The sequence below is a fragment of the Danio rerio genome, chromosome 9 (genome assembly GCF_049306965.1).
Source record: "Danio rerio strain Tuebingen ecotype United States chromosome 9, GRCz12tu, whole genome shotgun sequence".
NCBI lineage: Eukaryota > Metazoa > Chordata > Actinopteri > Cypriniformes > Danionidae > Danio > Danio rerio.
The window spans coordinates 7,156,567-7,184,382 of record NC_133184.1 but is presented as its reverse complement, the minus strand read 5'-3'; the positions used below and the strand labels follow the sequence as shown (position 1 = coordinate 7,184,382).

General features: G+C 37.6%; 2 protein-coding genes across 4 annotated transcripts in view; both read left to right on the top strand.

Moving 5' to 3' along the window:
* Positions 1 to 17,625, top strand: part of mgat4a (alpha-1,3-mannosyl-glycoprotein 4-beta-N-acetylglucosaminyltransferase A) — a 122,140-nt gene extending 104,515 nt beyond the window's left edge. For all 3 annotated transcript variants that reach the window (XM_068223540.1, XM_686404.8, XM_073912456.1), the window contains 7 exons: positions 77 to 207; positions 423 to 530; positions 1,862 to 2,055; positions 8,193 to 8,271; positions 10,341 to 10,401; positions 12,219 to 12,331; positions 13,398 to 17,625. In XM_068223540.1, coding sequence (XP_068079641.1) covers positions 77 to 207; positions 423 to 530; positions 1,862 to 2,055; positions 8,193 to 8,271; positions 10,341 to 10,401; positions 12,219 to 12,331; positions 13,398 to 13,424 — 713 coding nt within the window. In that variant the 3' untranslated portion in view covers positions 13,425 to 17,625. The remainder of the gene's footprint in view (positions 1 to 76; positions 208 to 422; positions 531 to 1,861; positions 2,056 to 8,192; positions 8,272 to 10,340; positions 10,402 to 12,218; positions 12,332 to 13,397) is intronic.
* Positions 17,626 to 20,054: 2,429 nt separating this feature from the next.
* Positions 20,055 to 27,815, top strand: coa5 (cytochrome C oxidase assembly factor 5). Its single transcript, NM_001161497.2, has 3 exons — positions 20,055 to 20,295; positions 21,491 to 21,574; positions 27,601 to 27,815. The coding sequence occupies exons 1-3, from the start codon at positions 20,194 to 20,196 to the stop codon at positions 27,640 to 27,642; spliced, it is 228 nt and encodes a 75-aa protein (NP_001154969.1). The 5' UTR covers positions 20,055 to 20,193; the 3' UTR covers positions 27,643 to 27,815.
* The last annotated feature ends 1 nt before the right edge of the window (position 27,816 follows it).

Below are 27,816 nucleotides of genomic sequence, written 5' to 3'. Positions count from 1 at the left end.
GGTTAACATAAAAGAAAGAACATTTATTTGGTCATCTTAATTGATGTTGGTGTCGTTTTATCTTTCTTTCTTTCAGGTAAGATGTTCCAAGCCCCAGATCTAAATCTCATCGTGGAGTTTATCTTCATGTTTTATAAAGAGAAGCCCATCGATTGGCTGCTGGATCACATACTCTGGGTCAAAGTGTGCAACCCAGAGAAAGATGCCGTAAGTTAATACTCCCCGACCGCTTGCGTGACCTTCAGCTCTCCTCCGCTGTGGTGCATCAAGCAGAGAGACTTTTCACAGCTCTGAATGCAGCAGAAGAGGAACCTGTTTTTCTGATTTCTCCATTTTATCACACACACATCGTCATGCCTCTATATTCACTCTTAACTCTTATTTACCTCATTCACACTTGCTGTATGTGTGTTCCTCTTCAGAAACACTGTGAGAGACAGAAGTCGAGTCTGCGCATTCGTTTCAGGCCCTCTTTGTTTCAGCACGTAGGCCTGCACTCCTCTCTGGCTGGGAAAATACAGAAACTCACGGTAATTTATGTCATGACTCTTGTGTTTTTTTTTTTGTTTTTTTTTTTTAAGTTCTGTTTACAACCAAGATAAACATCCATCGTGGTGAGCTAACCAGGAAGTTAAAATCCTTGTTACGTGATTACTTCAGTTGATATCCAGGACACGTTGTTTACACAACATATAGGTTTGGTGTTTATTCCCCAAAACAGCCTTTGAAGCTAGCTAATTTTTATATTGCTGATCACCAAGGTTATTATAGGTAACGAAAATGAACAGAAAAAGAAAACTAGATTTGAAAAACATTTTCGTTAACTGAAACAAAAAATATAAACTAACTGAAACCTTATTGTGTACATTAATGATGCGCGGATGGCGGTTAAATCCGCGGGCGCTGCGGATAATCCGCGGGTTGGGTAGTAAAAAATACATTATGATTAATTGCGGGTCGGTTGCGGTTGGATGTAGCGGGTCATGGCAGTGGACCAGCCAATAAGCAGAGAGTGGGTTTTGCAGAATAGGAAGATGAGACGCCCAAAATAATGGAAGTGCAAGAGTATTGTTCAAACTTTCAGTTAGAGGAGTCATCAGAGGAAAATCTGCTATCGTTCTGCGAGAAACAAGATCGCTTTTTTTTCGGCAAATTCAACTGATTCTTTCGGAAAGATCTGAGAACCGATGAGCTGTTAATATTGCGCATGCGTCCTTTCGGTTTTGTTTTGTTTTTAAATGCTTAATATATAACAAACGGTTGTGTATTTAACAAAAACAAGTTATTTCAAAGTCATTTCACTCAAGTCCAAGTCAAATCTCAAGTCATGACAGTCAAGGGAAGTGACTGTTTCAGTTACTTCTGTATTTGCTTCATGAGGAAGAGTGGGAGGTTGTTGCTTGGTTCACTGTCACTATAAAAGATATTTTGAAGAATGTTGGAAATAAACTGACATAGTTAGAACAGCAAAAAATACTGTGAAAGTCAATGGCTGTTTCTTTCCAACATTCTTTGAAATATCTTCTTTTGCTTTTAACAGATGACTGAAATCAAACAGGTTTTCAACAAGAATTATTAATAATATCCTCCAAAACTAAATTATGAACCTTTTAAACTAGAATACCAGGTTTAAAAGTTTCTTAAAATCCCTCATTTTCTTTTACACAAACTTGCTTTGACTTCATGTTCCCCTCGATGTGTTCCATATCCTGTGTTTTTTAAACAAAGCTTCTGGTTTTCCTAAATAATCTGACCTTTTCCCTGAATCTCACTTGCTGTTTTTACTCTTAAGGGCTGTTATAAATCAGCTGCACTTCCTGTTGACTTCAGTCATAACTTCCTCTGTCTTCTGCTCCATCAGGATAAAGATTTCCTGAAGCCTCTGCTGCACAAGATTCATGTCAACCCGCCGGCGGAGGTATCCACGTCTCTTAAAGTGTACCAAGGCCATACGCTGGAAAAAACCTACATGGGCGAGGATTTCTTCTGGGCCATTACTCCAATGGCAGGAGACTATGTGCTGTTCAAGTTTGACCGGCCCGTCCACATTGACAGGTCAGTCTGTCTCAGAACATTTGCCTCTTATGCCGAGTTCAGACTGCATGATTTTCCAACTAGTCGTGTCACAGATGTTTTCACACTGCTTGACTATCTGGGCTAGCGTTTCGTCGCTGCTTTGTTTACACTGCAAGATGGTTCGGCGACAGGGACTTTCACATTGCATGACTTTACCATAGGGAGAATCGCCGACAACTTCGTCCAAACTATGTCTCACAGCCAAAAAAAATCTTTCTGTATGAAACGTCAAACAGACACGGTTGCTCCTGAGTCCAGTCAATCCTCCACTAGTTTTCCCTCTATTTCGTGGGTCCAAATAAACCGAAAAAGAGCGCTTTTAACTTCTCCCCCAGCCTCCCGCTGGCCTGCAGCAGGTATACACACACGCACACACAAGTGAATGCTGCTCTCTCATTGGCTGTAGGCGATGGCTGATGTTATTTTCAGTTAAAACTCAATTCACACGGCATGATTTGAATCAACGACAGCTCCAGATATTTAGCACGCCAAATATCTCACAGGCATCGGCGACTCATCGGCGATTCTCTCAGATCGCGTCTTTGATCGTTCATACTGTGTGATTGTCACTCAGGTGCACGAGCACCGATTTGCCTGTGATTTCAGGCATTTGTCGGCGATTTCTCAAAACCTGTCGGCGAGCTAAAATCGGGGCTAAAATCACGCAGTCTGAACTAGGCATTAAAGGGATAGTTCACCCAATAAATGAAAATTTATTTTTTTTAAATGATCATGATGTCATGTTTATATCATTCGATAGCAACAATTATTGAATATATTTAGTGATACATTTAGGAATATTAGGATTTTTTTTTTTTATTCAACCACTTTTAATTTACCAACATCAAATACTTAAATAGTCAAAAACAAAACAAAAAAACATTATTGTACAAATATTATACATACATTAAACATATTTTATTATTTATAATAAAATAAACATGTTAAAGAAACTCTTAAACTTGATAAATAAAATGTTACCAAGTGTGTGCAATGGTAAACCTCAAACTCTGTCAACACACACATTATGATAATCAAATCTGAGCTTTCAAGTAAAGGAACCAAACATCATTATTCAAATACACACTGCAACATTACGAACTGTGAAGTTGGATGACTACATTACCCCCTAGGGCTGTGCAATTAATCGAAAATCCGATTTCGATTTTGGCTTTTAACGATTATGAAAAACCATTAATCGAGATAAACGATTATTCCATCACGTACCGCCCTCTTTCCAGTTGTACACGTGTGAAAACTCTTTGAGAAAAGTGCCTCTGCAAAGCTTAGTTCCACGTGAAAATGACTAAAAGCATGTGCTGTAATGTAACTTTTGCAGCACGGGATGCACATCATCCACGCTTAGCCTCGGACAGGTAGCGTGTGTGTGTTTGCGCACGCGCCACACTTAGCCTTGGACAGCAGAGCGCACACACACATTTAACGCGATCTTAATGTGAGCGCTTTAATGGTGAAATACATGCACATTTGTGTCAGAGCGCGGTGTTTAGTGATTATTCATATTAACCCTCATTTGTGTAATAAACAAACAAGTTGAGAATCAAAAGACACGAGAAAGAGAAACCATATCAGAGCCGCACGATTCTTAAAGTGACAGCGTGCGGTATTCCTGCTGCTGCCGACTGTTTTTATTATTAATCAATAATAAAATCAAAAATACAGTGAAGATGCTTAAAGCACAGTTTAAACATAACAGATTTAATATCTCATTTCTAATAACTGATTTCTTTTATCTTTGCTACGATGACAGCACATTATATTTTACTAGATGTTTTTTAAAATATTCAGCTTACAGTGACATTAGGGTAAATAGACAAGTCATTGTATAACAGTAGTTTCTTCTGCAGACAATCAAACATATATATTGCTTAAAGGGGCTAATAATATCGAGCTACTAAAATAGGTTTCAAAATATTCAAACCTGCTTTTATTCTAGCTGAAACAAAACAAATAAGCCTTTCTCCAGAAGAAAATAAAATAAATATAAAATAAAATATTATAGGAAATACTGTAAAAAAAAAAAAAAAGTCTGTTAAACATCAATTGGGAAATATTTATATATTAAAGTAAATACACCTAAGGAAGAATAATTTTGACTTCAACTGATAATCGTTTTGAATAATCGTGATTACAATTATGACCAAAATAATCGTGATAATGATTTTTCCCCTAATCGAGCAGCCCTATTACCCTCTCATGCTGAAAACTCTCCATATGGGGAGGTAGTGGCTTGGATGCACAAGAAAAGAAACCAAAAAGCCATTCTGGCAACATCCTTACATTCTTTTTTTTTTTATAGTCTCCTCACTCCTCCCCTTTGGTTGGGAGTGCAGCGCACTGTTCTGTACTTCTGAATGGCTCTGGTATTTAAATGTTTCTGTCGTGTCGTATTTGCTGTGGACAGCCAAATCGGTCTTCGCTGGAATCTTGTTGTGTCGCATATATTTAGGACATGGTGTTATAGAGAATTATCACCTGCCTGCAACAAGACAAAACAACGACAACACAGTGCTATTTTTAAATAAAGTCAAAACGTTACGCGTTATAATACAATAATGCACAGCTATTACATATTTAAACAAAACTTGTTTCTTCTTTTGACAAACAACCAAATATGAAGAAGCAAGAACCGAATCCGCTTTAAGTCCTCCATTGTTGTTTATGGGACTGTTCTAGAGTCCACACATTGATTCTAAATGTGTGGAAAGCACACATTCCTCTCTCTATTTGTGCTTGTTTGTTGATCGTTTACATACTGTAGGAAATAAGGAACTTTAGTTCGCAAAAGATGCGAAACGTGACGTCGATTGCAACTTTCTTCCATACACCATGTTTATCAACCAGCAGTGGAAACACAAGCCTGATCAGGGTGACCCGTACCAAACCATAGTGCACTGTACTAAACTGTACCACACTGCTCAGTGAAAATAAGGCATTTCTGTAAGCATCACCTTTTCTAGAAGCAATGTTGGCAGTCACTGTAATCAAGAGACGTCACTCACACGTCTTGCTGTCCTTACAGGGAAGAAGAGGTGCCTAATGAAACACTTCTAAAATAAGATGCTGCAACCAAAAAACCTCTGGAGAGGAAGAAACAGAAAGGAGGAAACTCTGCTGAGCAGATATTCATTACTCAGAGAGAGAGAGAGAATTATATTTAGAGATGAAATTTTTTTTTTTATTTGCTTGTCAGATTTGGGTCAGTATATTAGATTTTAGTTTTGTGTGTTTTTAGCAACACTTTGGTGCCAAATAAAATGTTTAGAAGCTTGATTAAATGTTACATTTTCTATACCAGGAGTTAAAGTGGTTAATGACTTGATTCGTTTACTTTTATAGTTTGAAATTGATGCTAAATTTGAACATACTTCTGTTATCATTTATATTTAATGGTTTGGAATATGCTGTTATCCAAAGCAAATTGCAAATAAACTTGATAGAGTCAACTAAAGAAAAACAGTATGCGAAAACGATTGTAACAATTCCCAGTTAGTATCATTCATTCATTCATTTTCTTGTCGGCTTATTCCTTTTATTAATCCGGGGTCGCCACAGCGGAATGAACCGCCAACTTATCCAGCAAGTTTTTACACAGCGGATGCCCTTCCAGCCGTAACCCATCTCTGGGAAACATCCACACACACATTCACACACACACCCATACACTACGGACAATTTAGCCTACCCAATTCACTTCTACCGCATGTCTTTGGACTGTGAGGGAAACCGGTGCACCCGGATGAAACCCATGCAAAGGCAGGGAGAACATGCAAACTCCACACAGAAACGCCAACTGAGCCGAGGTTCGAACCAGCGACCTTTTTGCTGTGAGGCGAAAGCACTACCTACTGTGCCACTCCCTCGCCATTAGTATCATTTAAAAGTTAAAAAATTTCAACAGAATGTTGTTAACTGTTAAGTGTTAGGCCCAATCCCAATTGTATTTTTGTACCCCTAGCCCTTCCCCTTTGCCCTTACATTCCAGGGTTAAAGGGAAGCACTACAGCACCTGCACACGTCATCATATGTCCTCGCGATCTCTTGCTTTATATGAGATCAGACGATCGCGACTGCTGTAGTTATTCCAGTTGTGTCGTTTTTGGTATTTGTCTTCCGGAAATCACTGAAGGGATATATCATGTAATCATAACAGCCTAATATGGCAATAAGATCATAACTATACTGCACATTAACACAGTGGTCATATTCATCTATGTAAACACACCACAGTGTTTCCTCTAGGATTTTTTCCAGCTGTGGCGGCAGGCCTTTTTTTTACACAGATCTACCGACTACCTGTGGCGTTATTATTTCAATGACAAATGTCGTGAGCGCAGTATTAGAAGTCGGGATGGCATTTATGTAATAGCCTACGAGCATGCGAATCTCGTGCTCCTGCTCGTGCACAAAACTTCTTGCACGCCATCTCAAATATAAGCCGATTCAGAAGCGCGCAGATCTTCATGTGCGCTCTCAAATAAACGCCCCGCCATGGAAGAATGAATGTAGAAACTGTAAATAGTAGACACTGTAAAAGGCTCGTTCTCAGCCATTAGACATTACTGACAGGGTATTTCAGTGTCATTGAGTGTCAGAATGTTGTGGGACTGCTGTACAGGAGTTATTATTAGGGATTATAGATTGCGAATTTTAGCGGTTTTTATTTTAACGTTTTTTGAATTTATTAAAACATGTCTTTGTTTGTTTTGAAAATTCGTAATAATGACAAAAAATACTAATTAGTGGATCTCCTTACTTCAGGGTGCAGCTGGAGCTAGTGTATTCTGGGAAATTTTTCTTACCCCTTGTTTTCGAGTGTGGTACTAAAAAATCTTCGTTTGAAGGGGTGTATACCCCTTGCCCTTAGCCCTACGCCTTCAAGCTAAAGAGAATTGGGACACCACTACCCCTTCACGGGCACACGGAAAGCGAGGGGTAAGGGTATAAGGGGAGGGCTAAGGGGTAGAATTGGGATTGGGCCTTAAAGTGTGTTCAAGTCCACCTTTCCAAGTCTATACAAATTGTAGCATTTTAAACCAACAGTGTTGCGAAATGTAGACCTAATATTATTATTGTTGTTCTACCATATGTTTGAAGTAACAGTAATAATAGCCTACTCATATTAACCTTTATTTTACATCTACAGAATCGTGAGAAAATTGTGGACTACAAAAAAATCGTGATTTTCATTTTAGCCAGAATTGTGCAGCCCTATGTCAGATACTACAAAGTATTTGGTTGGTCAAGATTTGATAAGGAAGTATGAAGGGACATGAATAAAAAAATGGAAGTGACAAACTGCAAGCTTTAGATGTTTATGTCTATATACGCAAATTTTGTCACTGTTTTATAGCACACTAGCTTACAGATATCCTGATGCTAACGTCTAAAAATAAAATGTTTTATTTTAACTGGACCTTTAAAATATGATTTTATAAATTGTGCTCCAGCATTTTTATAATCTGAGGTTGAATAAATAATGACAGATTCTTCTCTAGTAGGCCATCTTGAGTGTCTGTTTCAATAACATTGAGCAATGTTTGATATTATAATGATTCCTGAAGGCAGACTGAAGTAATGATTCTGAATCTTCCCCTTTACCATCACAAAGACTTCAAATACATTCTGGTTGGAAAGGGTTATTATAAACTACCAGTATATTCAGTTTTTACCCAATTTCTGAAGGCCCAGAACTGTCTAGCAATAGACCAGGAACATTAAACTATCCTTGCAGTCGATTCCTTCTAGCGAATACATCAGAGAGACAATGGCTAATTAAGAAACCGATGCGGACAGATAGTCATGCTGTTCGCACATTAATTTTCCTCGTCTTGACCCGTTCAAAGTATTTGTCTGAGTAGAAACCGTGCTAACAAGATGAAGCGTCGGTTTACTTGCGTGTGACTGGATTTAATTAGCGGCCCACATAGTGTCCTATGTAGAGCCCCCTTATCAGTGTACGTTCAAGCTGTGGAAGTTAAGAACAGTTCTTCTTGTCTATGTCCTGCCAGCGTTTGTACATGCGTGTTGACGAATATTCATGAGCTTGTGGCCTGTACATGCATATTCATTAACAATCAGCTTTTGATTGGCAGGTTCCTTTTTCGCAGTGGAAACCAGGAGCACCCAGGAGACAAAATCGAGAACACTACTGTCGAGATCCTGCCCTTTTCGGTAACAAATAAAACACCAACACCTACAACACATTCTCAATTAGAAAGAGATGGTTTGCTGTAAATGTCCAAACAAGTCTTGGGGCGACAGGTTTGGCGTAGGTATCTTGCAGATGCTAAGACCAGGGCTAATTTTAGGCTATATTTACGTGTTTTCATTTTAACGTGAAAATGATCCTTGTCCATACTGTTGCTTCTAATAAAGTTCAGAAAAGATGTCTACGCTACATGACTGAAGTAACCAGGGGCCTCATGTACAAAGACTTGCGTACGTACGTACTTGTGTGCATCCGAATTAACGTGAAACTGAGCACACATGCACGAGAACAAAACCCCTCCCTGCCTCCTCCCCCTAATAAATATGGTAATGACTTCACTCTGGCAAAATCAAACGAAAAAGCAATGGCAAAAGCAAGAAGAGAAACTTCACTGAACGTGAATTGGAGGTGCTCCTATCAAAGGTAGACCGGAGAAAAACTGTTATTCGCACATTTGTCCTCCGCAATTAATAACAAAAGAAAAAAATAGAGTGGGAGAGTTTAGCTGACGCGGTTAACGAAGTGGGGGCTGAACATTGCTCTGTAAACGAATTCAAAAAGAAATGGTTCGATGTGAAGGTGCAGGTAACGAGGAGAACAGCGGCACACCAAGTGTGGACCAAACAGGCAGGGGAACAGGGGATGCTGAACTAACACCCTTTGAGGAGTAGAGTTGGGTATCGTTTGGTTTTTTCCAATGCCAATGCTAAATCGATACTTTTAAAACGATACCGGTGCCTAAACCGATACTTTTCAGCAAAAAAATTTATATATGCAAATTATATATGCAAATTCAAACCCTTTATTCAAACCCATTTTTATGCACCTTCCCTCTTTCCCTCCTCCGACACTCCCCTCTAAACATAGCTGGACACGCCCACTTTCCTGACTTTTTCAAACTAAAGGGTTTCGTGGCCCTTTAAGAAGGAACATAGAAACGTTATCTGACTATCATCTAGCAGCTAAATGTGTCTGGAAAAATATTCAAAGGCTTTTATTTTCATAAACAGTGCGGATGTGAATGCGTCTAAATGTTCTGATTGGCTTTAGTAGGCGTCTCACATCAGTCTTTACGGCAATTTATCTTCTGCGTTCATGTATGAGGATATAATTATTTGAACACACTTCATTATTATTGTTAATTTATTCGTTTGCTGGAAATTAGACCTGAATTTAGAAATAGTTTTGAAACAAATCTTTGCGCTTAACAAACAGAATTAATTATGTAGGCTAATGGATGTCGGTGCGTACAACACCTTTCCCTATCCACGAGAGTGAAAGTGAAAATAAAGAGGCTAAATAGAGGAGGCTCATTCTTTACCCTCACACTGCAGATGCTCTGTTTAACTGTTTTCTCATTAGTGAAGAGTTCAGTTTTTCCACTAACAAAGTCTGCCATGTAAAAGGCAAATGCGCTATGGCGCGATGCAACTGACTCTTAAAGGGAATGGAAGATGATACTCTGATTGGTTTATGCTCAAAACAGACCCATAACTCATTAAGAGAATAAGCTCAACCCTGTTAGACCATGCGCTAGAGCGGATTTTTCCGTCCTTGAAATAGCAAAATTTGATTCTGACACTCCCTTAATGCTTTTTGGTCAGGTTTTTGAACAATTAAAAGAGTCTGCAGCCATTTCCAAGGTTTGTAAACTCTGCAGAAGTGTGAATGCTTGGCTTAACCTTAGCTAAAATCATTTGAAAACATAAAAGCAGTAGTGTAAACATAGCCTTAGTCAATGACAGGTTGAGCTGCTGCGGTAATGAGCCAGTGAACTGTCATCCTGCTGTGATACAGAGCTTCAAATGCGCTTTGATGTTTGTCCTAGAAGTCTTTCCATGAATAAACTAGACTGTAATTCATCACGGTTTGTGTAAATATCGTGTTTTTGGTTATGTTTTTTTTTTTTTTTAATCAAAGTATACAAACATTACGCCCACACTTGTGTCTGATGTTATTAGCATAATGCTAGTCCCTCTCAGACTCTGTAAGTGCCACCAAATGAGGATGTTACAGTATGTATCTTTTGCAGGACGGCGAGTTGAAGACCAAAGAGAAATACAAAAGAACAGAGGATCGCTTTTACAGACTCGGTGAGTCGTTCCATTAATGCTCACATCAGCAGTTTCACACTTAAAGCAAATGATTGTTCTGCTTTGAATGTAAATGTTGGTACCTCTTTAAAACGATGACACCCATTCATTCAGCTTGTGCTCAATACTTTTCTCTCAGCATGAGGAAACATCACACTTTTCTCAATCTCATTTTGACTTGTTTTATATACAGCTGTGGGGGAAAATGGTTGAAAACTGTAAAATGGATTTTGTCTGGATTATAATTATGGATTTTTGTTTTAAAACAATTCAATCATTTCCCTTCGGCTTAGTCCCTTATTTATCAGCGGTCACCACAGCGGAATGAACCGCCAACTTATCCAACATATGTTTTACACAGCAGATGCCATTCCAGCTGCAACCCAGTACTGGAAAACACTGCACCACCGTTATCATATTAATGTTAAATAAAGGTAGAGTTAGAGACTTGAAGTTAAATTAATAAATAAAAGTCACAAAGTCCAGAAATAACGCAAAAACATTAAAACATATGAATAACGAATTAAATATCTGAATAAAAACAAGAGAAAGTAACAAGAAAATAATAATAAACGACTGCCAATACTAACAGTTAACATGCAAAATAATCAGCAAGACTCATCAAGTCTAACAGCGGTGAGGCATCAAGAAATGGTGCCCAACTTTAACCATACAGTCACTTTTGATCCATTTATTTCATCCATGTAGAATAAAATGATGATTTTGTTTTTGGTGGGGATAGAAATGAATACTTTTTAAAAGTAGTCTAGGGGTCCGTTCTTTGTATGTGGATTACTCGATTAGCTGGATTTGGATGTTGACGATTTGACATGTTCCAGGATCGTTTCCTTCTTCAAAACTCATCTGAGACTTATATATATATATATATATATATATATATATATATATATATATATATATATATATATATATATATATATATATATATATATATAGAAACTGTATAAAAATCTGCACTCTGAAATAAAAGTAAAAGACCGCCACCTGGTGGTTTAAAGAGAAAATTTATTAATATGAACTTTTTAGATGCTAACGCGTACTTGCACAATATTCGACTTAAAAAAAGGATAATAATTTATGCAGTCATGCACGTGTTTTAATCACTAATATGCAGGTGATTGACACCTTTACCGATATCAAAATGCTTTTTTGATGCAAAATTAATTTATAGTTATTCCTTTTGGCGATTAAAAATAACTTGAGTAGGCCTATAGTCTACTATAATAAAGAAAATCTTCTCTAAATGTAAAACTAAATACATTGATATGCATTGAAATACATGATGAATACTCTTGACACATGAAAGGGTAAAGCCTGCAGCTCACAACAAACGTGGAAAGTTATGTTAGCAATTTTGCTAACATGTCATGGATAATTGAATATTAATCAGATGATGTCATTACGCTGCTCTGCATGATTTCGAGGATCGATAAATCTGTCCCTCACAACACACGCAGCGATCTCAGATCAGTTCATCCAGACATTTTAAGCTGATTCGCCAACTTGTTTGATTAACCAAATTAGCCAGAGATCAGTTATCAAGATCAAAAGATCCAGGATCTGCTAAATCAACTTAGATCATTTAAGCGAGGTACGAAGAACGGACCCCAGGTCCCAGTGTAACTTTTGTTTTCAAAATAAAAACTTAGTTATATATGATATTAAAAAAGTTTTATAATGTTATATAAGAAAACTATGTTTTTATATAGTCTGCTCTTCTCTTTGAGATTGTTTTACATAGTCTGCTCTTCTCTTTGAGACTGACAGTATTTCTGTGTTTTCTCTCTGTTCTTCAGCTCAGTTTGAGAATGGAGTGGCTGAGGGGACTGTGGAAGCTGTTTTTAACCCTGTGGTGGCTGTTCGTCTGTCCGTCCAGAAAGACTCTGCTGTCTGGGCCATTATTAGCGAGGTCTGTTTGCTGTTTTCTGGGCTTGAGCTGGATGGTGGTGTATCAGAGTAAAGATTTTACTGTGCTGTAACTATATAGGTCCTATTCTCTTCATTATTTTGACTTTTGTTTTTATGTACTTCTGTAAGTATGGATCAATGTTAAGCTCTCATTGCATTAGGCATGGGCCGGTATTCACCTTAATCTTCGCGCACGAGCGGGCGCAGCCATTTTAATCATTTCGGCTCGAGACTTCCGGTATTAATCGCTTCCATTCATTGTTTAGACGTAAAAACAGATTTTTATGCTGCTTGATGCTGGAAATTGATACTTTTTTATTATTATTGATACTTTTTTAATATTATTTTTTACCCGCTCGCAAAAAATACACACTCAGGCCTTGTTTACACTAATACGTCTTAGTGTTAAAATGTCATTTTAGAACTAAAATGATCCACATCCACACCGTTTTACCTATTCCCCTTGGCCACAACTGGGTCTTCCAAACAGACCATGACCCTAAGCATACTGCCAAATTAGTAAAATGTGCTTTAAGGACAACAGAGTGAATGTTTTGGAGTGGCCATCACAAAGCCCTGATCTCATTCCTATAGAAAATTTGTGAGCAGAGTAGAAAAAGCTTGTGCGAGCAAGACAGCCTACAAATCTGACTTGGTAACACCAATTCTGTCAGGAGGAATGGGCCAAAATTCCTTCAAACTATTGTGAGAAGCTTGTGGAAGGATACCCAAAACATTTGACCAAAGTTATACAGTTTAAAAGCAAAGCTAAAAAATACCAAGGAAATGTATATAAACTTTTGACTGTCTAGAAATTAATTTAAAAAATTCTCAAAAAAAATCTTTGATTATTCTGGCATTATCTTTTGTTTTCAATCACTTTAAGGAAAAAAAAAAAAAAAAAAAATATATATATATATATATATATATATATATATATATATATATATATATATATATATATATATATATATATATATATATATATGTAATGGCAATGAATTCTGTGATAACACATTTAGCAACAATTTCTTTAACTTGATTGTCATATTTATGTCTTTTGTCAGATCCATATCAAGAGAATACCTGGATAACAGCCTGAAGGCCTCTGGTCATCTGGATGGAGACTTGCTGCTTAAATCCACAGTGACTTTTATCAGAGTGTGTTGAGGATCCTGGATTCTTGGTCTTCACCGCTTCACTTTTTCCTCCGGTAGCTTTGTCACTCTCTCCTTTCCCCTTCTACTCTTCCCTGAGTTGGGTGTGAATGTGACTACTACTGTACAGAAAAGAAGTCTTTTTTTTTTGTTCCAGACACTGAATTAGTGTCGTGAAGAATTTGCAATCATCGACGCTCTCATGAAAGTTTGAATTTAGCGTTGAGTGCTGGAGGACGAGTGGATGTGCCCTACTGATGCAGAACTGAAACTGACCTCAATCTCCACGGCTGGGTTTCAGCCGAAAGGTGAACGACTGGGATGATTTTTAGATTTTAGGTTATTGATATTTGACACTCTATGAAGAACATTTCAGAGAGAGAGTAATCGTTGACTGCTTTGCCAAACTTTAAAAAGGCGTTTCTAGAAAACAAACATCATATCTTCGGCCACCAGGAGTGGCTTTTCTTCCTTCGTGTGGGTTTAATGTCTACCAATCAGTCATGGCTTTCGATCTGAAGGTTTTTAATTGCTGTTCTCATTTTTTGACGATCTATGAAGGTGAATTAATTTATTTGAAACAAGTCTTTTAATTTGTAAATGCTTTTATTTTATATTGATTGGATGTGGCAGAGAATTTATTGAAGTGAAGATGGTTGTTGTTTGTGTGTTTGTGAAGGGGGTGCCGAACGTCCACTTCTGTGCCTTAACCTCCAGCGACCCCTAGAGGGCCTGGTGAAGGACTGCCTCGCGCCCCTGTGTCAAAACGCTTAAATCATACTATTGGACAAATCTCCGTATGCTTGATTTAAGTAGGATCTTGAAGTTTAGAGCATGGCATGTTCGTGTTTATGTTCCAGAATCTTGTCGTTTTCGTTTTTCCGTTGAGCATTTCCATCTCGAATAGTCCACTTTCATCATGCCTGTCAGGAAATGTGCTCCTTTCTATGCTGTATCACGAGAATCTGAATGTTCAGCGAGTCTTGATTAAGTCCAGATGGAATCTGCAGATTATGAGGGGTAAAAAGTGATTAATAAAGAAGATGTGGGTGATGTGCTTGGCTTTAACAGTAGCTGAAAGCACAATCACAAGCTGCTAAAGGAGCATGGTGATGGGGAAAAAATAGACTGCATTTCAAAGCATTTGAAAATGTTTCCATTTAGCTTTCTCTCAAATTTATTGTGTCTCATCTCAGATAAAACTACGCAACAGTACTTTAAAGAAATTGCAACACATTTCTTTGAGAAATATGATACGTTACAGACGAATTCAAAGTAGATTGAATTACATTTGTGAACACCATTCACAATACACCATTTTTGGGGGGAACAGATGAACATGCAACGTTTATTAAGGGAATACTGTACTCTCTTGTAAACAAAAACAAATGAAAATAAAGCTTTCACGAGCATATGCAACATTTCTTAGAGGAAACAGACTCTTAAAATGCAAACAAAAGTTTGTTAAGGGAAGCAATACTGTTATGAGCAAATCATTAAAATGGTTTTCATTATAAAAATCCATCTTATCATCCTTTCTGTACGTTATGGCCAAAATTATTTGAACATTTGGCATATTTAAAGTGTTAGTTACCCCCAATATAAGCAGTCTGTTATTGATTACTGATCCTCATTTCAGTCCAATCACCTGAGACATTCGTTCATATTCAGAACATAAATTAAGATATTTTAGATGAAATCCTAAAGCATCTTCCTCAGACAACAAGGATCATGAGAAGTCCAGAAAAGGAACCAAAAACATCTTCACACATGTGACTCTCAAAAGACTTTTGCGCACCAAACATTTTGTATTGGATTGTAATTTCTGTAGTACACATGCTCCCCTAAATGAAAGAGCAAATATTGTGGGAACAAAGTCATATTAACTGTTTTTATTTTTATGTTTGGCACACAAAAGTGTTCTTGGAGCTTTGTATGATTACCGTTAAACCACTGACGTCACGTGTTTGTCTTGGAATGTTAGCTCCTGTTCTAGGCTGTCTATGGAGGATGAGGGAGCTCTCAGATTTCATCTAAAATATCTTAATTTGTGTTCTGAAGATAAACAATAGTCTCAGGGGATTTTTTTATTTTTGGGTGAACTAACCGTTTAAGAAAGTTTAGATGTTAAAGTTAAGCTAAATTAATAATATTCATAAAATGAGTGAAATATGCTTTATAAACTAGAGCTGGCGTAAGGAGATTTAGGTCATTTTCCTTACCAACTTCACTGTCAAAATGATCATGTTCTTTCATTGAATTCAAACCTCTCAGGAAATATGGACATTATGCTAGTAGATAAGCCGCTGCCAGACACACCAAATATTACAGATAAGTAACATCTGCATGTTTCATTAAACACGGTCGTGTTTTTGGAGGCAAAAAACATCCCAATGTTTACTAGTTTTGACCACCGTTGCATTTTCCCCATCACCTTTTGCACCTTTAGGCGCTCCATAACAATAAAAGAATCTATGTGTAGAACTTTCTTCATGACATTCACATCATTAATGTGCGGATTCTGTGTGGACCTGGTCAGGAGCAAAATATCAGCAGGACCGTAGATTTCCAATGGAAAAAGCTGCCTCTACATTTATTACATTGTAAAGCTACGGTTACGCTATTTTGCCGGTAGCTCCTGGCATAAAGACCCGGTGGTGAAGTAACTGCTGTACAGATTTCCAAAGTGCTCTCATCTCATGTGATTGTATATATAAATATCTTTAATAAGAAGGAAGTTTTAGTTCAGCCAGACATAACGTGTTCAAGTATCAGAGCATATCACCCTCGTTTCTATTGAGGTAAAGTCTGTTTTATATTGGCACATTCATTTTTAACTTTGTTTTTAACTAAATTTGAATATTCGGTCTGAAATCGCATGCAAGTATGACTTCAGAACAACATTAGCACTATTTAATTGGCTGTGTGCAGTGCTTTACTTTGATAGTCGTTGGCTGATTATATGATTTCACTATTTAGATACTTTAGATACACTATTAAATTACTTTTCTGAAATTATATTATTAAGGAGAACGTCTGAATGTGCGAATATAAAACCGACTTTATCCCAATCTCGTTTCTGTGACTACTCGGAGCTGGTTGTGAGCTGCAGCGTGTGTGTTTTGTAACTGAAAGCCAATGTACTGTCATAAACAATTGTTTACAGTTTGTTTCTGAGGTAAACCCTCGGTCTGGTCCAGGCTTCCATGAGATGGACGATTGGTCTTTCTCTGTGGTCTGCCGAATTGCTGCCTGTTATTTGAAGTCAGGTTTGTGCTCAGTGATCTGTTGTCCTCTAGTTAAGCTCTCATTGCCCTGCTGAAAGAAACAGCTTATATTAGCCTAGGCTGGTTTTAGCTGATGGACCAGCCTGGTTTTAGAGAGGTTTTGGCCATTTCCAGGTTGGTTTCACCAATTTCCACCTTGGTCTTAGCTGGAATGACCAGCTAAAACATAGGCCTCAAACTGGATTCCTGGATGGCTGCAGCTCTGCACAGTTTTGCTCCCACCTTAATCAAACACAGCTGATCCAACTAATCATGGTGATCAACACTATTAGTGACCATTAAGCAGTTGTGTGTTGAAGGTGGTTGGAGCTAAACTATGCAGAGCTGTGGCCCTCCAGGAATTGAATTTGAGACCATTGAGCCAACACCATCCTGGTTTAAACTGGAAATAGCTGGTTTTGGCTGGACTCCCAGCCTGACTAAGCTGGTCAAGCTGGTTTTAGCTGGTCATCTCCCAGCCTGACCAGCTAAGACCAGGCTGGAAATGGCCAAAAAGCGGTAAATAAATGGAGTTTGAGCGCCAGGGGTAGAAAACCCCTCTACAGTTACTCAAATTTATTTCATTAATAAGAAAAGCAATCAATATATTAATAAAAGTGAAAAACAAAACCTAAGCTTTATATTCAACACATTTAGTTCAAATCATCATAAACCAAACAAACTTAGGCTGGTTTAAGCTGCTTTTTTTTTCAGCAGGGTGGGCAGTTCTCCATCTGGGACGAGCGCGTGTTCACCCTTCTGTCTTGCATTGAGATGAATCAGACATGAAACGTGCAGTCTGGACTTTCATGTGCCTTCATCTGTCTTTCTCCAGCTCTGACATTGATTTCAATAAACCGGTTCAACACAAACGTGGTCATTCATTGTTTCATGTTTCCGTGTTGCCCCTTCATTGCTCGTTTAATTTATAAAGTGCAATCATGTTGGCTAATTGAAGGATGCATTTCCTTTTTTTAGGTGAATTATGTTTTAAATTTCTGAATAAATTATGTAAATTATGAATAAATTATGATTTTATAAGGTGTAAAAGTGATTTCTTATAGTTATATTGTGTCTTGTATTGTGTCCGTGTTTGGCCCCATTAAGAATTTGTGAAAGTTCATTAGACACAATTAAATATTAAACACCGCAGCATTTGCAAACTAGAAACTTCTTGAAAGCCATTTCATGACTTTAAACCATGAACACTTAATACTTTATCATTTATTCATTCATTTTCAACTGCTTTTTGGGACCGGGTTGCGGGGGCAGCAGTCTTATCAGAGAACCCTAAATTTCCATCTCCTCAGACACTTCCTTCAGCTCCTCCAGGGGGATCCCGATGCTTTCCCGGGCCAGCCAAGAGACATAGTGCCTCCAGCGTGTCCTGGGTCTCCTCCAGGTAAGACATGCCTGGAACACCTCCCTAGGTAGGTGTCCAGGAGGCATCTGAAACAGATGCCCAAGCCACCTCAGCTGACTTCTCTCGATGTGGAGGAGCGGCTCTACTCCAAGCTCCTCCCGGGTGACTGCTCCTCACACTATCTACAAGGTTGCACCCTACCACCCTGCGAAGGAATCTCACTTCAGCCGCTTGTATCTGAGATCTTGTCCATTCCATCATGACCCAAAGCTCATGACCATAGGAGAGAGTAGGAACGTAGATTTACCGATAAATCGAGAGATTTGCCTTTTGGCTCAACTCCTTCTTTAACACAACGGGCCGGTACATCGACCACATTACTGCTGCCGCTGAACCAATTCGCCTGTCAATCTCACGTTCCATTCTTCCCCTACTCATGAACGGAACCCTGAGATACTTGAACTCCTCCACCTGGGGAAAGCACTTTCATCCAACCTGTAGATGGCAAACCACCTTTTTCCAGTGGAGCACCATAGCCTCAGACTTGGAGGTGCTCATTCTCATCCCAGCCGTGTCACACTCAGCAGCAAACCACCCCAGTGCATGCTAAAGGTCCATATTTGATGAAGCCAACAGAACAACATCGTCTGTGAAAAAGAGATGAAATGCTGTGGTCCCTGATCCGGACTTCCTCCAGCCCAAGGGTGCACTTTGAAATTCTGTCTATAAAAATTATGAACAGAATTGGTAACAAAGGGCAGCACTGCCAGAGTCCAACATGCACTGGAAACAAGTCTGACTTATTGCCGGCAATCCAAACCAAACTCCTAGTCTGTTCACACAGGGACGAGACGGCTCTTAATAGAGCACTTCTGACCCCATACTACCAGAGTATCCTCCACAGAATGCCACGAAGAACATGGTCGAATGCCTTTGCAAAGTCCACAAAACACGTGGACTGGTTGGGCATACTCCCATGAAGCCTCGAGCACCCTGGTAAGCGTATAGAGCTGGTCCAGTGTACCACGGCTTGGATGAAAACCCTATTTTTCCTCCCAAATCATAGGTTCAACTGACACTTTGAATTCAAATTAAATTATCCATAAATTAATAGTCTACATTAAATAATCCTTGTTTTAATATAGCAATAGTGTAGGCCTAGTAATCTTGGATTTTTTACTATTGGTTAGCATTTAAATTACTAGTTTCACTAATGACATTTGTTTGTTTGATTGTTTATTTTTTTGTGAAGTAGAACCAAGGTTTGATTTTGTACGGGTAACATGAGACAGAATTATGAACAGCCTGAAGACCTTACAATTTGTCAACGCTAAACACTTTTTTTTGACAGCTTAATTAATCCTAGTTTAATAAACATTAACCATGGTTTATGTTAAATTATTTTTGGCAGATTGATTACAATGGTGTATCAGAGGTGTGTGTTGGAAACATGGTTGTGTTTTAAAAGGTTATTAAAAATGTGGTTTTATTGTCAAAACATATGAGACAAACGTAATTTTACCGCCATCTCTTGGTGAATAGAAGTACCTTACACTGTATGACCGTCAAACACTTACATAATACAACTGAAAACAGCGCAGATTGTGAACGGTGTAGCATTATTTTACATTATTATTTCTCTTTTTAAAATGATAGTACAGACAAAACTGAGAATTATTTCATTTATTCACCCTCCACCTTTTTTCAAACCTGTGTTGGGTTGGAGATATTTTGACAGTCTTTCCTACTTTTTTCGTTTCCCGTTTTCATTTTTTTTTCAGAATATCTTCTTTTATGTTCAGCAGAATAAAGAAACTCGTTTGGAACCACTTGAGGGCGAGTACATTGTCATTATAAGAGTACTATCACTTTAATAAATGCTCGCGGAGATGTTAAACACTTGCGAACTACAATTCCCACAGTGCATGAATGTACCACTTCCGAATATACGTCATATTTAAAATGGCCGCTTTCATAATAATCTCGCGTTTGACATACCTGTAGTTTGTTTAGTCGTTTTTACCAAATTCCTACTCTAATATTTCGCTTTATTGTGCTCGGATGAAAGCTCTGCAGGATGCCCAAATATTATGAAGATAAAGAGGATGACGGCCGCGCCTGCTCTGGATTAAGAGAAGATTTTAAAGCCTGTCTCCTTCAGCATGACTGTGTAGTGAAGGTAACATCACATTTATCAAAACAGCAGTGAGCTGTCAACCCCTGACGAAAGTTAAAACCTTTTTTATTATCGTAAACGTGTGGTAGACATGTTTTTGGTGCATTTATTACAACTTGTATTACCACATTTTGACGACAAATGTTTGACTGTGGTTAGTTTAGCAAAAGCACGTTAAATGTGTGGCTATCAAGGATTAAAAAACTGTAAACTTCAGTTTATCTCGTAGAAAATCCACGATTAGCTTTCGTAAAATGGTTTGTTTCTGGTAAAAGGGGTGTATTTTTTCAAAATGTGGACCTTTTTGCAGTTCTTCACCTAATTTTCCATTTATTTATAGGATTTCAATTCTGCGTTTGACTTTTTAGCACTATTTTTAGCTAGATTAGTCATTGGTCATAACCACTTTTTTTAAGAACCAAAATATTTCGTCAATATTTACAATAAATAAATATGAATAATACTTATTTTTAAAATACAAATTTATTACATAATATTGCATCATTAAAAAACGTAAATTGTTTTAATATAAATGAAAAATGGATATTGTCATCTAACGTTATTAGGCAAATAACAAACTGGCCTAATTTCCTCAATCAGAATTTGGCCATTTGAATAATAAAATGAATGAATAAAAATAAAACATAATACAATTAACAAAAACAACTTCATGATTTGTCTAGCCTTTGCTGTAAAAAAGTACATTTTATTGAAAATTCATGGATAACACAATAGCCAAATTAATATTTAAATTCATTTTAATATGAGCCACTTTTGGTTCTTACACCCGGGGGCGCAACTACAAATTTACTGAGGGGTTTGCGGTAATTAGGCAAGTTATTGTATAACGTTGGTTTATTCTGTGTAGACTATCGGAAAAAAAAATAGCTTAAAGGGGCTAATAATTTTGACCTTAAAATGGTTCATAAAAAAATTAAAAGCTGCTTTTATTTTTGCTAAAATAAAACACAAAGACTTTCTCCAGAAGGAAAAATATTATCAGACATACTGTGAAAATTTCCCTGCTCTGTTAAACATTTTTTGGGAAATATACATTTTATTTATTTTAATTCAAAGGGGGGTAATAATTTTGACTTCAACCTTATATGCAATCAGTGGCCAGTCACACAATCTAAAGTTCATTGTCAGGCATTTCCCCACAATTGTCTAAAATATGCTGGTATCTGTTTGTCCACAGGAAGGCAAGAAGCCCAGCGAGTGTCTGAAGGAAGGACATTGCAGAAGCATACAGGTGGCTTTCTTTGAGTGCAAGAGATCCATGGTCAGTAAATCTCCGGTCAAATGTGTGCAATTTACTTGTCTGAACTGCTTTAGAAAAAGTACCATGGTTGTACCAGGTTTGACAGATTTAATTAATTTATTTGATCCACTAGGGCTGTGCAATTAATCGAAAATTCAGTTTTGATTTTGGCTTCTAACGATTATAAAAAAAGCATTAATGGAGATGAAAGGATTATTGCATCATATACCGTCCCCTTTCCAGTTTTACACATTTGTTGCTTTGCAAAGCTCAGTTTCATGTGAACATTACTGAAAGCATGTACTGTAATGTAACGTTTGCAGCACAGAATGCGGCATTGCCGTACATTTGAATCATTCTTGTTTTTAAAAGCGCGAGAGAGATCGCATGCTGTTGTGTGTTACGCTCAGCCTCAAGGATGAGCAGAGCACACACATCTAAAGTCATCATGAGCGCTTTGATGGTCAAATAGTTGTCAAAATGCGGTGTTTAGCGATTATTCATATTAACCCTCATTTGTGTAATTAACAAACGAGTTGAGAATGAAAAGACACGTGAAGGAGAAATCATAAACAAAAAATGTAACAGCGCACAATATTCCTGCTGCCGAATGTTTTAATCATTAATCAAACAACAAATGGAGAAAATCCCTCACTGCTCCTGACTGAAGGACTTTTTTTTGTGATCGTTTTATTGACTTTAGATTAACATAACTAAAAGACATTCAAACAACCAAACAGGGGAGGGGGAGCAACAGACGTTTCAAGAATTTTCAATCTGAAAGATTTACATTAAGAAAAAAAAAAAAAAAAAACTTTACATGGTCATTTCTTTAGATAGTCCAAAATGCTGGAAGAAAAGCATTGCCATGCATCAATGGTACTAGGTCTAGCCTTATTAATTTGTGCTATTAAAGCTTCACAAGTCACTATTTTAAGAAGGCTATGAATCCAAATATTTTTTGCACACATGTGTGGAGTAAACCAATTTTGTATGATTGTCTTCTTTGCAGCTGTAAAACCAGCAAACAACATTCTCTTCTTTAGTGTACTTGTACAGAAATTTGTATCATCATTGAGAAGACATACACCAGGATTAGACACATAATCAACTTGTGGTAAAAAGAAACTAAACAGAATTTACATGAGACCACAGGTCGGCAACAATTGGACATTCCCAAAACATTACCAGAGGATACAGTGTTACAGATATGACAGTTGTAGTTAGACTGCAGTTTCATTTTAAATCTCTTATAAGGAGTCGTGTATGCTCTATGTATAACTTTGAAATGAATAAGACGATGAGCTAAGTGTTTAGAGGTTAACATTAGGTTAGACCACATCCTGTCCCAGTCAATCGAAAAGTTCAAATCTGTTAGTTCACTATTCCATATAAGTTTGATAGAGAGAGGCTTTGCAATGTGATCATTAAGTTTGCTATATATTACCGAAACAGATGGTCGACCCGAGGGTGGTGCGATCCAATCCCTGACTGAAGGACTTTTGTAGCTATTATAAAGTTTTTCTTACAGTGAAGATGCTTATAGAACAGTGTGTTTTATATGTTATTCTATTGTATTTATTTCCTTTTTCTTATTTACAGGGAGGAAAATAACTAAATGTTTCCAGTTTAAGTCAAAATTATTAGCCCTTCTAAATTTTTTAGCGACCCTTCTCCCCATTTTCTGTTTTCATTTTATTTTAAAATTATTATATTATTCTTATTTTTAAATTCAACTATAGGGGTGCGGCCGGTTAGGGGGCCTAACAAGACAATGAGCCCAGGGGCCCCTGAGTTCTTAATCCGGGCCTGGTTAGGATAATTAGGCAAGTCAATGTATAACCGTAGTTATTTCTGCATTGATTAAAGTTATATATAGCTTAAGGGGGCTAATAATATTGACCTTAAAATAGATTTAAAAAAAATTTAAACTGCTTTTATTCTAGCCAAAATAAACAAATAAACCTTTCTCCAGAAGAAAAAAAAATATTGTAGGAAATACTGCGAAAAATTCCTGAATCTGTTCAACATTATTTGGGAAAAATTTATATATATATATATATATATATATATATATATATATATATATATATATATATATATATATATATATATAAAATAATTCACAAGAGGACGAATAATTTTGATTTTAACTGATAATCGTTTTGAATAATCTTGATTACAATTTTGACCAAAATAATCTTGATTATGATTTTTCCCATAATGGAGCAGCCCTATGATCCACTAAAGCTCATGATTTAATTATGATTTCGATTTGAAACATTTGTATTTATGTAGGTTTTCTGAGCAAATTTTGCTGTGAAAACCTAAATAAATACAATGTCCAAATAGCTTGAAACTAGCCCAAAAATATATGCCACCAGCCATTAATAAAATACATTTGACATTATGCATTACTTAGTTTTCTAATTGAATATAAACAATATATTAGTTATTATAAGGATTATTTTATCATGGAAAACTTCCTTAAAGGCATAGTTCACCCAAAAATGAAAATTCACTCACTCTTGAATCGTTCCAAATCAAGTTTCTTTTCTCTGTTGAACACACAAAAAAAGATATTTTGAAATAAGCTTATAACCACTACTATGGAAGTCAAAGGTTACAGGTTTCCAAAATCTTTCAAAATATCTTCTTTTGTGTTTGACAGAAGATAGAAACTCAGACAGGTTTGGAAGCACTTGAGGGTGAGTAAAGGATGACAGTGTTTTCAGCTTTTGGGTGTTGTCTCTCTCTCTGGTGTGGTGCTGTTTAGTTCAAAATGTAAAGGATTAGTGCAGGGGTCACCAATCTCGTTCCTGGAGGTCCGGTGACCTGCAGCATTTAGCTCCAACTTGCCTCAACACACCTGCCTGGGTGTTTCAAGTATACCTAGTAAGACCTTGATTAGGTTCAGGTGTGTTTGATTAGGGTTGGAGCTAAAATCTGCAGGACACCGGCCCTCCAGAAACAAGTTTGGTGATCCGTGGATTAGTGCAAATGCAGAACAACTCTGGTGGAAGTGACCTTACTTAGTTTTAGCATCATAGGATGACATGTAATTGACACAATATATCAAAAAATGAACCTGGAGAGAAAAAAACAGCCCGCAGGAAATGATTAAAAGTAGCTAAATTCCCCAGGAAAATCACAGACTTGGCAACCTGGATATACTGTACATTCACCGGCCACTACAATAGGTTCAGTTTGCTAACACCGAGTTAGAGGCCATTTTGCTGTTAGAAACAGCCGTAATTCTAAAGTGCTGAAAACATACCTTATAGATTTTGGTCCATGTTGACTTGAGGTAATCGCAGGGATTCAGATTTTTCGGCTGCACATCCAAGACCCTTAAATGTCCAGATCTCAACTTGTAGAAGTTTTTCCCCAACTGTGTTCCTGGAGGCTCACAGACAGCACATATTTTGGATGTTTCCCCTATCGGACACATTCGTTTCAGGTTTTGGTGTCTCCGCAGTTGATTCAGGTGTGTTTGATTAGAGGTTAAAAATGTGTACCGTCGGTGAGCCTTCAGGAACAGGGTTGGGGAAAAACTGATATAGGTTGAGAAGTCATTCGAGTTTAGGGAACTAAGTTGTTCTGGAAACAGTTTGACATTGACAATTTGAGCTATGTGATATGGTGCATTATCTTGCTTAAAGTAGCATCACAAGAAATGCACACTGTGGTCATTAAATGACGGCAAATATTGATTAATCTGTGTACTGCAGCAGAAATTAAAACCCAAAACCAGGCACCCAACCTTTATTTTCTCCTTTTTTCAGTAGTTGAATCTGTGTGAACTGTAGGCTCAGTTTGGTGGTGTTTGCTGAGAAGAGTTGGTGTTGTAGGAAACTCAGAAGTGACATCTTTTTCCTTATCAATGCACAGACCAAGCAAACACTTAGGTGTTCTTCAAGCAGGATTCTTTATTGCGAACATGCTGGTTGTGCTGCAGTCATCCAAGTCTATTTAGAGCAGTATTGGATGATATTTAATAGGCATTCAGTGGGCAGTCCTTAAAGGTGTTGACTCTTAAAAGACACTTCAGCAATGATGTTCCCTTCAGCTAACAATACCGGATAATGCAAACAGCACCAGGGGTGTATTCCAGAAAGCAGGTTATGTGACATACCTGGTTAAGTTTAAGAGTAAGTGGGTGGATAACTTCAGCTTTTGGTTTTAAAAATGGAGTTAACTGTTGGGGTGTGTTAACTAACTTAGCAACTTTACTCTCTGAAGATAACCTGCTCCGAAGCAGTTTATGTTCCAGAATTTGTTTGTTTCAGAGATTACTGAGCTTTGCGTGAGAAGCACAGATGTACGAGTTTTTTCATTGTGAGAGGGTTATTAGTGCATACTTCTTTTCATAACCAAATTAATGTTTGTGTGAGCTTTGTCGTTTTTCAAAAGAATCGTTAATGTAGTTAACAAACCTTTTAAACGGAGTTTGAGTTGGTTAACTCCAAGTTGATTGACTCAACTCAGTTCAGCTGTTATAAAACTGAAAACTCTTGAGTTTTTATTCTCGGTAAATCAACTCAAGTTTAAAGGGCCATGAAACTCCCTCGTTTCAGCAGGGTGTTTTTCACACCTCTACTTTGGAAAAAGTCAGAAAAGTGGACGTGTCCAGCTTTGTTTAGGGGGGAGTGTCGGAGGAAGAAAAGAGGCATGGTGTGGGAGTGTCTATTTGGGCGTGCTGAGTGTTAGAGTCAAAATACACACACACAGGGGACAAAGTGACTGTGTTTACGTTGACATCTGTTGTCGAATTATTTGCCAAATTATTAAATGGTGGACTTTAACTGCAGTTTGGCTCTTTCATTCAGGGAATTCATTCATGTCCCTCGCGACAAACAAGATATTTGATCCGAGGAACTGCTCTAAGCGTGTATTTTTCATGCAATGTTGGATACCGCACGGCGAATGAGAGAAAAAAAAAACTCAGCATTTCCTGGAAACTTAGATGCACACGGCAGGTAGCGTCAGAAAGCCGCGTGTGTTATTCCGGTCACAAAATACAGCAAAAATCCTACACGAGGTTAAAGTTTGGTTGTGGTGCTAACATGTTTACACTCGGTGCAATAGTTTGTTCGATACGAACAAACTGAAAAAATAAAGAGCACTGGTCGCTCACTTACCAAATCTGTAGAGACAGGACAATCACCAGCAACTAGAGCTGCATCTTTATTAAGAGGAGACTACAAACGAATGCGGATCTCAGCGTTTGCAGATGAGAACAGCTCTCAGGTAAACTCTCAGGTGTTGTCGAGCGTCGCGTACACTGTTAATCCACACGTGACTCCAGCTGAGCTCTCACAGAGAGAAAATGTAAACAAAACCTAACGGCAGCAAACTATAAAAGCAACACTTCACGCTCAACGTGGCGTCTCTGTCGTCTAAACACTGACAGTAATGAATATTAATGAAGTTGCACAATAGAGCGCGCTGATTGGTTTGAACCAAGCTTTACTCATACATTAATGCATCACACTGTAAGACGTAATAAGACACTCTGGCACTGACGTCCAGTACGAATTTGCTTGAAATAACGCAAAAACAACCAATTTACACTTTTTAGTGAGATATAAGTGTCCTAATAGTGTTTTTAGCAGTGTGGGACACATATACGACTGTCAATAGCTCAAAAAATGTGTTTTGGTGTTTCGTGACCCTTTAAACGTGTAAAAGGTTATAGTTCAAGTTTAAACTTCGAGTTGGTTGAACCACCTTACTGAAACAGGCCCCAGGTGACAGTTGAGGCTGGTTGAAGCTAAACTATGCAGAGTTGTGGCCTTCCAGGAATTGAGTTTGAGACCATTGGTCTAAATAGACACTGCGATAGTGCAATAAATAACAACGGTCATTAAAAAAAAATCTGCCAATAATATAAATTTAATTTTTTACATTTTTCCAATTTCCATTGTAAAGTTTTCATAAACATTTCATGAAATACCTTTGTCATTTTAAAGTAGTTTTTAGAGCACATGCTGAGATGGGAAAGATGTCTTTTTATATTAAAATTCTCTGTTCTTTTGTCATTCTAGCTGGACACCCGATCTCGATTCAGAGGCAGAAAAGGAGAATGAAAATCACCCACCTTGTGTTTTGAATGAAGATGCTGTGTCTTTCTGCTTCACACACATTTGCTTGTAGAGAAAAACTGCTGTCGTTGACTTATGAGACTCTCTTGAACTGCACCAATGTCATCAAATAAAATAAAGTGTTTTCCAGTTCTGAATAATATTTCATCTGAACAAAAG